The sequence below is a fragment of the Myotis myotis genome, unplaced genomic scaffold (genome assembly GCF_014108235.1).
Source record: "Myotis myotis isolate mMyoMyo1 unplaced genomic scaffold, mMyoMyo1.p scaffold_m19_p_17, whole genome shotgun sequence".
NCBI classification, from domain to species: Eukaryota; Metazoa; Chordata; class Mammalia; order Chiroptera; family Vespertilionidae; genus Myotis; species Myotis myotis.
The window spans coordinates 19,215,306-19,229,447 of NW_023416321.1; the positions used below are offsets into that span (position 1 = coordinate 19,215,306).

The 14,142-nt window shown below is 36.3% G+C and overlaps 1 protein-coding gene across 8 annotated transcripts in view; it reads right to left on the bottom strand.

The window, feature by feature from the left end:
• The window catches only part of TANC2 (tetratricopeptide repeat, ankyrin repeat and coiled-coil containing 2), a 247,181-nt gene that overhangs the window by 210,758 nt on the left and 22,281 nt on the right, over nt 1-14,142 (bottom strand). For all 8 annotated transcript variants that reach the window (XM_036340072.1, XM_036340071.1, XM_036340070.1 and 5 more), the window contains exon 2: nt 9,401-9,494. In XM_036340072.1, the coding sequence (XP_036195965.1) occupies nt 9,401-9,467 (67 nt within the window). In that variant the 5' untranslated portion in view covers nt 9,468-9,494. The remainder of the gene's footprint in view (nt 1-9,400; nt 9,495-14,142) is intronic.

Consider the following 14,142-nt stretch of genomic DNA (forward strand, 5'->3'; position numbering starts at 1 on the left):
TTCGGTTCAGGGTCCGGGCATGTATGTACAGGAGGCAACAGATCGATGTTTCTCTCTCTTTCTATCTCTATCTCTATCTCTATCTCTATCTCTATCTCTATCTCTATCTCTTATCTATCTCACTCTCTCTTTCTCCCCCTTCCTCTCTCTCTAAAATCAATTTTAAAAAAAACATATCCTCAGGTGAGAATTTTTTTTTAAACGGTTAAAAGGGTGAACTTCAAACTTGGCTGGTTGCTCAGTGGTTAGAGCATCAGTCCACAGGCCAAAGGGTTGTGGGTACAATTCCCAGTCAAGGACATGTACCTCGGTTTTGGGTTCAATCCCAGACCCTGGTTGGGGCACATGTGGGAGGAAAACAATCAATGTGTCTCTCTCATGTTGATTCTTCTCTCTCTTTCTCCCTCCACCCTCCCTTCCACTTTGTCTGAAAATCAATGGAAAATATATTCTTGGGTGAGAATTAAAAAAAAAAAAAATGAATTTCATGTTATATATATTTTACCACAATAAAAAGCTTTAAAAAAATCAATCGATGGCCTGTGATACCAGTGCAACAGCCAACAGTACATTATCCCCACACAAAGCAATTCCTATCTGAGATAAGCTTAAAAAGAAACCTTAAAAAACACATGAGGAAATGATCCACCATGAACAAGTCATTAAACACAGAAGGATCAGCACCCCAAGCATTTAAGGTAATACAATGATGCAAGAAAAAATAAAATCTAACATCTCCATTATATCTCCAGCTCAGGTCTCAATCAAGGGCAGACCCTGATTATTTGAAAAATTAAAAGGTATCTTTTGATCATAATGGACATGTATCCTACAATGCCTTGGATAGTTCCACAAAATGAAGTAGCAATAATGCTCCTGCCTCGTTAATACCATGGTTTTCCTGGCTCTCTGTCCTAGACATATCTAGTCTAACTATGTGACCACATATTATAGTTTTAATACCTTATAAGTCATAACCTCCACCAAAATCAGTTGTTTTTCTCATTTATTCTTTTCACTTACTTGGTGAAAGAAATAGGCATACAAGTCCAAGAAGTACACGGAGTCCCAAACAAAATAAATCCAAAGAGGCCCACACCAAGACACATCATAATTAAAATACCAAAGGTTAAAGACAGAGAATCTTAGAAGCAGCAAGAGAAAACTAGGTAACTAATTGTAGTACCCCTTATGGCAGCCGTGGGCAAACTACGACCCGCGGGCCGGATCCGGCCCGTTTGAAATTAATAAAACTAAAAAAAAAAAAAGGCTGTACCCTTTAATGTAATGATGTTTACTTTGAATTTATATTAGTTCACACAAACACTCCATCCATGCTTTTGTTCCGGCCCTCCGGTCCAGTTTAAGAACCCATTGTGGCCCTCGAGTCAAAAAGTTTGCCCACCCCTGCCTTATGGGTACTCCCATAAGACTGTCAGCTGATATCTCAACGGAAACTTTGCAGGCCAGAAGGGAACAGTAAGAAATATTCAAAGTGATGAACAGCAAGGACCTACAACCAAGATTACTCTACCCAGCAAAGTTATCATTTAAAATTGAAGGTCAGATAGGAAGCTAAAGGAAAAGCTAAAGGAGTTCATCACCACCAAACCAGTATTACATGAAATGTTAAAGGGTCTTCTTTATGAAGACTGCAGAAAGAGATTAAAAAAAATATGAAGAATACAATAACAATAAATAGATATCTATCAACAATTGAATCTAAAAATCAAAATAAACAAGAAGAACCAAAACAGATTCATAGATACAGAGAACATTTTGATGTTTGCCACATGGGAGGGGTGTTAGGGGAATGGGTGAAAAAGATGAAGGGATTTAGCAGTAGAAGTACAAATCAGTAGTTACAGTATAGTCATAGGGGTATAAAGTACACATAGGGAATATAGTCAATAATCTATAATAATAAAAGCATGTTATGCTAATGAGGTAGGACGTCCTTCTGGATGACCTTCCAGACGAAGCCGGGGCTATGAGGGCCAAGGCAGCCGCCATGGTGGGCAGGGGGCTGAGGCAGAGGAGGCAGCCGCTGCAGTGGTGGGAGCCAAGCCCCTTGCACAAATTTCATGCATCGGGCCTTTAGTATTCTAATAACTATGCATGGTGTCAGGTGGGTATAAGATTTTGGGGGGGGTGATGACTTAGTAAGTTTTAAAATGTCTAATAACTGGGGTGTAAACCTGAAATTAATATGTTATACTAGAGGCCCAGTGCACAAAATTTGTGCGGGGGGGGGGGGTGTCCCTCAACCCAGCCTGCACCCTCTCCAATCTGGGACCCCTCGAAGGATGTCCGACTGCCCATTTAGGCCCAATCCCAATGGGCAGTCAACATCCCTCTCACAATCCAGGACTGCTAGCTCCCAACTGCTCACCTGCCTGCCTACCTGCCTGATTGCCCTAATCGCTTCTGCCTGCCAGCTTGATCACCCTCTAACCACTCCCCTGCCAGCCTGATCGATGCCTAGCTGCTCCCCTGCCAGCCTGATTGCCCCTAACTGCCCTCCCCTGCCGGCCTGGTTACCCCTAACTGTCCTCCCCTGCCAGCCTGGTCCCCCCAACTGCCCTCCCCTGCAGGGTTGGTCGCCCCTAAGTGTTCTCCCCTGCAGGCATGGTCGCCCCCAACTGCCCTTCCCCGCTGGCCCAGTCACCCCTAACTTCCCTCCTTTGCCAGCCTGGAAGCCCCTAACTGCCCTCCCCTGCTTGCCCATAACTGCCCTCCCCTGCAGGCCTGGTTATCCCTAATTGTCCTCCCCTGCTGGCCCAGTTACCCCTAACTTCACTTCCTTGACAGCCTGGTTGCCCCTAACTGCCCTCCCCTGCAGGTCTGGTCGCCCCTAACGGCCCTCCCCCGCAGGCATGGTCACCCCTAACTGCCCTTCCCTGCCAGCCTAGTCACTCCCAACTGCCCTCCCCTACAGGCTTGGACACTCCTAACTCCCTTCCCTGCCGGCCTGGTCGCCCCTAACTGCCCTCCCCTGCAGGACTGGTCACCCCTAAGTGTTTGCTGCAGGCCTGGTCGCTTCCAACTGCCCTCCCCTGAAGGCCTGGTTGCCCCTAACTGTCCTCCCCTGCTAGCCATCTTAGACCACATGGGGGAGGCCATCTTGTGTGTTGGAGTGATGGTCAACTTGCATATCATCTCTTTATTATATAGGATATCAACTAGTGGCCTGGTGCACAAAATTTATGCAAGGGGGAGGAGGTCCCCTCAGCCCAGCCTGCACCCTCTCTAATCCGGGACCCCTTGGGGGATGTCCGACTGCCGGTTTAGGCCAAATCTCGGGGATCGGGCCTAAACCAGCAGTCGGACATCCCTCTCACAATCCTGGACTGCTGGCTCCTAATCACTCACCTGCCTGCCTGCCTGATCGCCCCTAACTGCCCCTGCCCTGCCAGCCTGATCGCCCCTCACTGCCTCTGCATGCTGGCCTGATTGCCCCTAACTAACCCCCCTGCCAGCCTGGTTGCCCCTAACTATCCCCTCCCTGCCAGCCTGGTCGACCCCAACTGCCCTCCCTGCCTGCCTGGTTGCCCCTAACTGCCTCCCCCTGCCGGCCTGATTGCCCCCAACTGTCCCCCTGCTGGCCTGGTCGCCCCAAACTGCCCCCCCTCACCAGCCTGGTCGCCCCACACAGCCTGCTGTTCAGTCGCTTGGTCATCCCTCACTAACCCCCCTGCCAGCCTGGTCACAGGCAGCCATCTTGTGAGGTGTGAGGGTCAATTTGCATATTATCTCTTTATTATATGGGAATAGGATAGTAAATGGAAAAATAAAAAATGATTTGAAAAAGAAAACTTACTTTATGTGTAAACCCAGAAGAAATATGATATGTCTTTCCATTTGTCCAACTCCAATTAGGTTTCTCAAATTTCATGAGAATTTAACGCATTGTTTGCGGGTAGTTTTTATTGCGTGCTAACAGGTGGCGCGGGCCATTTTTGCAGTTGAATAGATTGATTACCGTTATACCTAGAAGCACATACATAATTCACCATTGTATGTGTCAGAGACCCAAATTTTGTCCTTTGGAATTCGTATATCTGCATGTTAGCATCCCTTTAGAGCAATAAAAAAGTATAAAAATAAACATATTTATACGTTACCCACATTCTACCGCTAGTCTATAAAAAACGTATTAATATGTGTCCCGCACTCTACTACCAGTCAACGTAAAACATATAAATACGTTTCCCGCATACAATGTGTTAATGGTTATTATCACTGTGAATGTAATTTTTTCCTCATTTACATTTCTAGTCAGTAAATACTGGTAGAGCTGAAAGTACCAATCACCTTGCCAAGTTATATTATTGTCTCTAGTAGATATTTACTAGATTCTCTGGGATTTTCACCTCATTTTAAAATAAAGATGACTGTCTTTTCTTTTCCAATGTTAATACTAGTCATTTTATTTTCTTGTCCTAATTGTATACTAGAACCTTCCAAACAATTTTGAAAAAGAGTAGGTAACAGGAGAAATCGCTAAAGGTTTCTGTTTTAAGAATTGGCCACTACATTTCCTTGTTTAGTATGATGTTTAGATGTTGGATTTGGTGAAAATTTTTCATTATATTTAAAGCACCCTTTTCTATTTTAATGCTCAGTTTTATAAAATGCTCTTTTTCAAATAGAATGACACAATAACGTGGCTTTTAAATTTTTTTCTCATTTAAAAACTTCTGTTAATGTTCTTTTTTTTCAGTTTTTTATTTATTTATTTATTTATTTATTTATTTATTTATTTATTTATTTATTTTTATTGCTTAAAGTATTACAAAGGGTATTACATATGTGTCCATTATTTTTTCCCTCCGCCCTTGACAGTCCCCTAGCCTCCCCTATCCCCCAGTGTCTTATGCCCATTGGTTATGCTTATTAAAAACTTCTGCTAATGTTCTGATATAGAAACATCTTTGCACTCCTGGAATAAATTCTACTTGTTGCAGAACCGTATCAGCATTTATATTTAACTATAAGTTTTACCAGCTTTGTTTGCTTTTTATTCTGCATCTCTGCCTTCCTCACATTTTTTATTTTGCTAGAAGACGACTTCTAGCAAAATAATTGGTTAGTAATTTTATTTTGCTCCTAACAGCTGTGTTATACTTAAGGTACTCTCTGAGTTCTTGAATACCTGAAATTGACAGCATTTTTCCCCCTCATACCTAACTGATGCTTTACCAAAACAATGAGAAAATGATACCAAATAATGACATTACTTATATCAAAGAAGCACATTTGAACTTTTATTACTTGCATGATTTTAAATAATAAAGTTATGAGTTAAGAAAAATATATAAACACTTAAATTTTAGTAAACACAGAAATACATATATTTTTCTTATAACTCATAATTCAAGAGTTACCTGATTGTGGTTGCACAAAACTCAGGAGTACCTAGTCCTACATGAATCAGAAACAATTTTCACATCATAAATCTGAATTAAGTTATAAAATTCAAAGTTGATATTCACGTGTCCTTAGAGGGAAAACTTTGCCTGAGAAAATTCATTTGCTATTACTTGATATAAAATAAAAATATTAAAATATTTATCTAGTGGCCTACACAGAAATTCAGATCAATCATTTAAAAGACAAATTAGAACAGGCAATTTACTTTTTTTTACAAATGCTTCTTAAACTAAATATTAAGTTGGTTTCCTAACACAAACAAGAAAATGATTATACCTATGAGAAATCTGACTTTATTAATCTTAAAAATAAGCCATGATTCAAAGTTAATGTAAGAACAAAATAGTCATCCAATTACTCATTAATGACTACAGAAAAAACTGTAATGATAAAAACACAAATGATATCATTCCATAAATACATTTTTCTTTTTAAGATACAATTTATTTGTGTTTGAAATTCTTGCTTTGGAGTATGTTTGAAAAAACATACTGCTTCTCTACAAATAGGGTTCTTTCCATACAAAATATAAATCACTATTTAGATAATTTATACTCTAAATTATAAACATTAGACAAGAAAAACCACAGAGAAAAATAAATACTAGAATAAGACACTCCCAAATCCTTATTGATAACATTAACTACCTAGTAAATCCAAGGAATTAGCTTTAATACTACAGAGCTTTGACATGTGTGGAGTTAATAATATGATATCTACTAAAGCAGTAGTTAGTCAAAAGTCTAGAACACATTAATTTGTAACTGCTAAAGCACAAAGTTTTTAATTTTTCTTGTTGTTGTTGATTTCAGAGGAAGGATAGAAACATCAATGATGAGAGAAAATCATTGATCAGCTGCCTCCTGCACTCCCTCTGCTGGGGATCGAGCCTGAAACCTGACGTGCCCTGACTGGGAATCATGACCTCTTGGCTCATAGGTCAACGCTCAACCATGGAGCCACATCGGCCAGGCTCAAGTAATTTTTTTTAAAGTGAGTGAGCAAGAAGGTGGAGTGAGGGAGAGGGGAAAACAGAGCGTGTGTGTATGTATATAGAGAGAATTATAAAGCAAATGCAGTGAAAAGTAAGTAATTTGTGAATCTGTGGAGTTCCTTATACTATTGTTGCAACCTTTCAATAAGCATAAAATTATTTCTAAATTTTAAAAAATTAAGCTAGCAAATGGAAGGAAGTTTAAGAACTGAAATATATAAAAACTAAAATTAAGAACTGAATATGGCTAAGAATAGATTATACTAGTATACTAGTGAAGACTGAATTCATGATTGTAAGATATGTCAAAATAAAATACCCAGCATAAACTAAAGCACAGAGACAAAAGGATAGAAAGAGAATATAAGAGACATAGATGATATCCATATGGTCTACCAAATGTATAGAAAGAAGAGAGAAAATTTTTTAAATTGAAAATTTGAAGAGAGAATGGATAATTGCTTTCAAAACTGTGAAAGACATAAAGCCACAGATTCAAGAAACCCTACAAACATAAATAAATAAATAGAAGACAAACAAGGATAGGTAAAAAGAAAAACACTCCTAGGCACATCAATATAAATGTAGAAAACTAAAAACAAAGAGAAAAAGATATAGCTTGCCTTTAAAGAGGCAGCAATTAAGCTGACAGTTGACTTCTCACCAGAAATAATTCAAGAAGCCAGAAGACAATGAAGAATATTTGAAAGAAATAAACTGCCAATCTAGAATTCTACTCCCAGCAAAAATATTCTGCAAGAAGTAAAGGAAAAATAAAGGAATTTTCAGGTAAACAAAATTAAAGGAAATTTGCCACAAGAAAATACCAACTAAAGGAAATTATCAAGGATGTTTTCCAGACAAAAAGAAAGGTTATCCCATCTAGAAAATGAGGGTTGGCGAAAAGAATGAAAATCAATGAAAAGGTCAATATTGGGTAAATCTAAGTAATAGTGGCCACATAAAACAACAATATTAATGTCTTCTGGAGTTTAAAATACATATAGGTGAAAAGAATTTAAAGTTCTTTCATTGTCCAAGAAGAGGGTAAAAGTACCAATTGATATCAAACTGATTGATGTTTAAATCTTTAAGGTAACCACTGAAAGAATTATAATACCATATAATTTCCAAGTCTATAGGAGGAGATAGAAAATAATAAAAAAATATTTTGATCAATCCAAAATAAAGCATGAAAGGGGAGGGGGGAGCATAGAACAGGTAGGACAAGAAGAAAGCACAGAGTAAATATGTTACATTTAAACCCAAATATAACATTGAATTAGTATAGATGAACCAACATTACCCTTAAAAGACTTGTCTGAATGAATAAAAAAGGAAACTCAACTATATGCTATTAACAGTATAACCTATAGAAATGTTTCAAGTAAAATAATGGAACAAATCATATCTTGCAAACACTAATCAAAAGAAAGCTGGGATAGTCATCCTACTATCGAACAAAATCATCTTTCAAACAAAAGGCAGTATTAGAAATAAAGAGGGACATTTCATTATTGTAAAATAGTCATTTCAATAGGAAGAGATAACAATTCCAAACTTCAACGAATATAATAAGATAGCTTCCATATGCATAAAGCAAAGTGTCAGGAACGAGGAGAAACAGACAGTTCCATAATCATAGTGTGAGGTTTAATCATAACTCTCTCAATAAATATTTTTAAAAATAAGTGAGGATATAAAATATTAACCAAATTGACCTACATTGCACCCAATAACTGCAGAATCCACATTATTTTCAGGTGCATCCAGAACATTCACCAAATTTGATCATATGCTGAGTTGTAAGGCAAATCTCAAAAAATATCAAAAAAGTAAAATAATATAATAGGTTCTCTGATAACAATACAGTCAAGCTATGTTAATAATAAGATAACCAGGAAACTATCAACTGCTTAGAAATTAACAATTATCCTTTAAATATCTATGGGTCAAGAAGAAATCACAAGGGGAGTTAAAAACAGTTTTAAATGAATGATAATGAATATACTACCAATGTAAACTTGTAAAATGCAGAAAAATAAGAACGTTGAAAGTATTAAAAGAATATAATAAATATCTACAACCCATTCAAAGAAATCATTTAATATATTTTTCTTCACTATTTCTCCCAACATGTAAATTTTAGGTTTATTTTTATCATAAAAGCCCAGAAACTACTTTGTTCTTTAAAAAAAAGTTTATAAACTTTATTTTAGTGACTGTAGAAATCTTCAATTTATATTTCATTTTCTATATAACCCTTTAAGGACAGTTCCTATTTTTATAGTCTCAATCCCCAGAGTGTCTAGGGCTAAAATAATTTCACATGTTAATTCAAAAAGTAAATTTAGGTCTAGAAGGTTTTTAATAAGTCGTGCACAGAAGTATTACTCTCTCACATATTAGAGGTAAATATTTGTCTTCACATACTTTTCTTTTACCTGACTGTTCCTGGTAAGTATTCAAGTGTTCCTACCTCTTAATCTATAGATATAAAAGCCTAAGTGACTGTTTGACTGGTAGCTATGTCATGCACTGACCACCAGGGGCAGATGCTCAACACACAGGAATGAAAACATGGAACAGACTAATGAATCTCAGAGGGAAGGGGGGAGGGCGAGAAGAGATTAACCAAAGATCTTATATGCATACTAGAGGCCCGGTGCACAGATCCGTGCACCGGTGGGGTCCCTCAGCCTGGCCCTTAGGGATTGGGCTGAAATCAGCAGTCTGACATCTCCCAGAGGGTCCCCAATTGTGAGAGGGCACAGGCCAGCCCAAGGGACTCCACCACTGCACGAATTCGTGCACCGGGCCTCTAGTAGAGTATAATAGCCTATAGGAATGTAAACTTTCTTTTTTTCTAAATTAAATAAGCCATTTAATAAACAAATAAATTGTTTGTTTATTAAATGAAAGAACTCGCTTTTCTAAAATATCAAACCAAATATATGTAGTCTAGTCACTTACCACTTGATCTGTTTTTACGACTTGATTTCCCTCCAGTAAGAAGCATCTTGAGACTATTCCGAAACATGGTTGTGCTATTCTGGTACTCACAAAACTACAAAATAAAATGTGGGAAAATACATTAGGAAACTCGATTTTCTATTCAAAATTCAGAATTTTTTTAAATTTTATTTTATTGTTTAAAGTATTACAAATAGTAGTACATAGGTCTCCTTTCTTCCTTTTCTTCCCATTGACCTTCCCCGGCCTCCCCTACCCCCCAGTACATGCCCTCACCACCCCACCCCCAGCCCTGTGTCTTGCATCCATTGGTTATGCTTATATTTTAGAATGCACTATAAGGAATTAACTATGTTTAAAAACATAGTACAAAAATTATAACTGACAAAAACATTTAATTAATTAATATTAATTTAATGTATAAACATTTCCTTACAAGTATATCATAGTACTTTGAGTACCCTAAGAGATAAAGGTAGCACCCTGGCCAGTGTGGCTCAGTTGGTTGAGCTTTGCCCCAGGCCCCAGGAAGTGACCAGTTCAACTGCCCTTCAGGGCACATGCCCAGGTGCAGGCTCAATCCCCAGCAGGGGTGTGCAGGAGGCAGCAGATCGATGTTTCTATCTCTCTCTCTGAAATCAATAAAAACATATTTTAAAAAAGAGAAAGATAAAGGTAGCTGTCACTGAGGGTACACAGAAACAGAAAACAGAATTAGGTAGCTATAAATACAGTCTACCTTTTTTCGTTTGACTCTCCATTTCTTGGACAATTTTCCCATATGCCCAATACAGACACCCAAAGGTTTAAGAGTCTAGAAACTTAAAGCTGCTGCAGATTTTCCATTGGTCAAGCCAGAATTCCACCTCACAAGACTACTGATATACATGAATCAGTGCCTTTCCTCTTTATGTCCCATTCCTATCAAAGAAAAATCCTTCCAATTGTGCTTTGTCCTCTCCCATGTTCTCAAAGACTTTTATCCAAAAATAATCTTCCTTTTCTTTCTCACTCAATTTTTTCTCTGTACTGAGTCATTCCAATAATAACATAAACAAACCCCTCTCTTTATTCCCACATGGTCCAAGTACTGCTCCTATATCCTTGCTCTTCAGAGCAAAATTTCCCCAAAGTGTTGTCAGTACTTGCTGTCTCAAGCAGACTGAACAGAGTAAATATCAACTAAAACAAAGGTTAACAGAATATATCCAAACCAAAGCAGAGATAACGGTTAAATTTATAGAAACCAGTGTAAGGGGCATATGGAATCCATTGAAGGGTTCTAACATCCATATCACTGAAATTCCAGAAAGAGAGAGAAAATAAGAAAGAAACATTTGCAGTGGTAAAAACCAAAATTTTTTAAACATTGATGAGAGACATACAGTCACATCTTTAAACAACCAGAAGAAAAAATAAAACACATTTAAAGAAGCAAGAATAGTATACTGAAAGATAACTTTCAACAGTCATGATGAATGGCAAAAGACAATTAAATGACCTCTTAAAAATTCTGGAAGAAATAGATGCCAATCAAAAAAACTTATTCACAGTTAAAAGTGTCTGAAAATGAAATAAAAGTGATTTCAGAAAAAAATTCAAATAGTTTATCAGTAAAAGAAATACAAAAAGGGAGTTCTTCTAACAGAAGAAAAAGGATACAAGAAAAAAACACCATAGGAATGCAAAAAGAAAGAGCCATGGTAAAGGTAAATATGTTGACAAATATGAATAAACGATGACTGTAAAAATAATATTACTAGCTTAAGTTTAAAACAAATGTAGATTTAAAATATATGACAACAATAACAAAAAATTCAGAAGTGGGGTAAATTGAATTAAAGTTTCTAAGATACCTGCATTGTGCAGAAAGTGGCAGAAGTAACAATTTTACACTACACTATGATAACTCAAACTTCATGTAGTAATTTCTAGGATAGCTGTTAAAAGCTAATAAAGGTGACAAAAAGAATAGTTAAAATATCTGATTGGATCAAAGAAGGTAAGAATTGAGAGAAAAAGTAAAGTATAGTACATGTGGATAAAATATAAAACAAATAGTAAGTTGGTAGCTTTAAACACAAAATTATCTATTATTATGTTAAATATGCACTCCACTAAAAGACTATTTATGTAATAAAGCAATCATAGCAAAATGTTAACAGTAGATTCCAACTAATGGATATATATATATGTGAACTAAAATTGTTTATGTAATGTAAAAACACACTCCTACGGTGGAAACTCTTGGCCCAGACGATTTCAACAATACATTCTACCAGCAATTAAGAAAGAAATAATATCAATCTTGCACAAATTGTTCCAGAGAGCAGAAAAACAGAGAATATTTCCAAATGTGTTTTCTAAAAAAAGCGTAAGCTTGATAACAAAAGACACAAGGTCCAAGAAAGAAATATTATAGACCTCTCTGTTGGCACAGATGCAAAAATCCTAAGTAAAATATTGGCAAAAATCACATCTATCAATACATTGATCAGGACTAAGTGGGGGTTTAATCCAGAAATGCAAAAATAATTTAATACATAAAATTAATAAAATTTACCAAATCAATAAGAGAAATCATCAATAGATGAAGCAAAAGCAATTGATAATATTTAACATTCATTTATGATTTTTTTAAAAACTAGTACAAAATAAGAAATCAAAGAGAAGTTCCTTAATATTTCAAAAGTGTATCTTTCAGCATAGGTCAGTGATTGAGCGTTGACCTATGAACCAGGAAGTCACAGTTTGATTCCCAGCCAGGGCATATGCCTGGGTTGTGGGCCCAATCCCCAGTGTGGGACATGCAGGAGGCAGCCAATCAATGATTCTCTCTCATCATTGAAGTTTCTATGTCTCTCTCCCTCTCCCTTCTTCTCTGAAATCAATAAAAATATATTTTAAAAAAACAACTATAATAGCAAACATCGTACTTAATGGTGAATAATTGAAAATATATCCCAAGATTGAAGAATGTGATTTGCATTCAACATGGTCCTAGAGGTCTTAGCCAGTACAAAACGGTAAGAACATAAAACAGAAAGTATAAAGAGTGGAAAGAAAATTTTAAAATGCCACTTTTACAGACAATATGATTTACTTGGAAAACCTAAAAGAATTTATAAACTACTGGAATTAAGTGAATTTAGCAAGATCAAAAGATATAATGTAAAACATAAAGACTAAGGTGAAAACCAAAAAATAACTTACCCTTTTTATCAGTAAAGATAAATATGGCAATGAATCCTAAAAAGAACATTTCAAGCATTTATTAAATATTCCTTTTAGAGATTCATCTTGAGAACTATTCCAATTTTTCCCCCTTAATTTTACTTTATGAGACTGAGAAAAAAAATTCTAAGTTTGATAAGTATTTACTTCACTAATATTTGAAATATTTGAGTATTATATGTAAGGATATATATGAAATATACTTCATAATTTTAAATATATCATAAAATTTATCTTTTTATTGAGGTGTAACTGACATACAACATTACTTTAGTTTCATGTGTACAATATGCTTGATATTTATACATTGCAAAATGATTACCACAATAAGTCTAGTTAACATCCGTCACCATACAAAGTTACAGAATTTTTTTTGTGAGGAGAGTTTTTAATATTCATCCTTACCGTAAAATTTTAATACTAAATCTTATAACTCTTCAATTTGTATTTTCTTAGAAGATAATAAAGAACTATTTTCTTATATATCAGAATCTCTATGTGGATACAAGTGAGAAAAAAAAATTCTACATATAGGATCTCATTTAGTCCTCGTCAAAACCATGTTAGGATGGGTGGTATTTGCTTCATTTTATGGAGAAGGAAGCTGAGGTAAAGAAATGTGATAGCATGACCACAGTTTTAAGGTAATAAATGCTTAAGGCCGTACTTGAACCTATGCTCTGTGTGTTCCTCCTCAGTGCCTATTCTTAAGTAGGGAACACAGTAAATCTACCTACCTAAAGCTTAACTAAGACTATGAAATTTCTAAATCTAATGATCCAAATTAAAGTCTCAGAAGTATTATTTCATTTAGTTTTTGTTTTTAAAAATATGTATAATGCTTCTTTTGTGGCACTATCACATATTTTAATACATTTTACTTTAATCTAGTGAGTTTAAAAAAAAAAAAGGGACTGTTACTTATTGGCATTCGTCTGCAAATGCACCAAGAAAATTATGAAAAAACTTATGGGGAGGGGGCCGAAGCTGGTTTTGCTCAGTGGATAGAGCCTGGGGACTAAAGGGTCCTGGGTTCTATTCCAGTCAAGGGCACATGGCCAGGTTGCAGGCTTGTTACTCAGTAGGGGGTGTGCAGGAGGCAGCTGATCAATAATTCTCTCTTATCATTGATGTTTCTATCTCTCTCCCTTCCTCTCTGAAATCAATATATATATATATATATAAAATGTATGGGGAGGGGGAGGAAGATATCCTGGTTTAGTGGACACTATGATGTCCCACACAGATCCCCATTACAGTATCAGTACATCCATCCTCCAGGTGTTAATGGCTCATAGCTGCCTCCACTTCTCGAGAATTGCTCTATGCTGACTAGAGACACCAATGGCTTTTCACACAAGGGTACAAGAGACCAGCTGCTTTAACTCAGTGATACACAACTTGGTGGTATGATTTATGTTTCATTGCTCTCACCCATCTCTTCCTATCTCTTAGTTTTCTTCAAATACTTATCTCTAAATAATGTTATATACCTATTTGTTTATTAT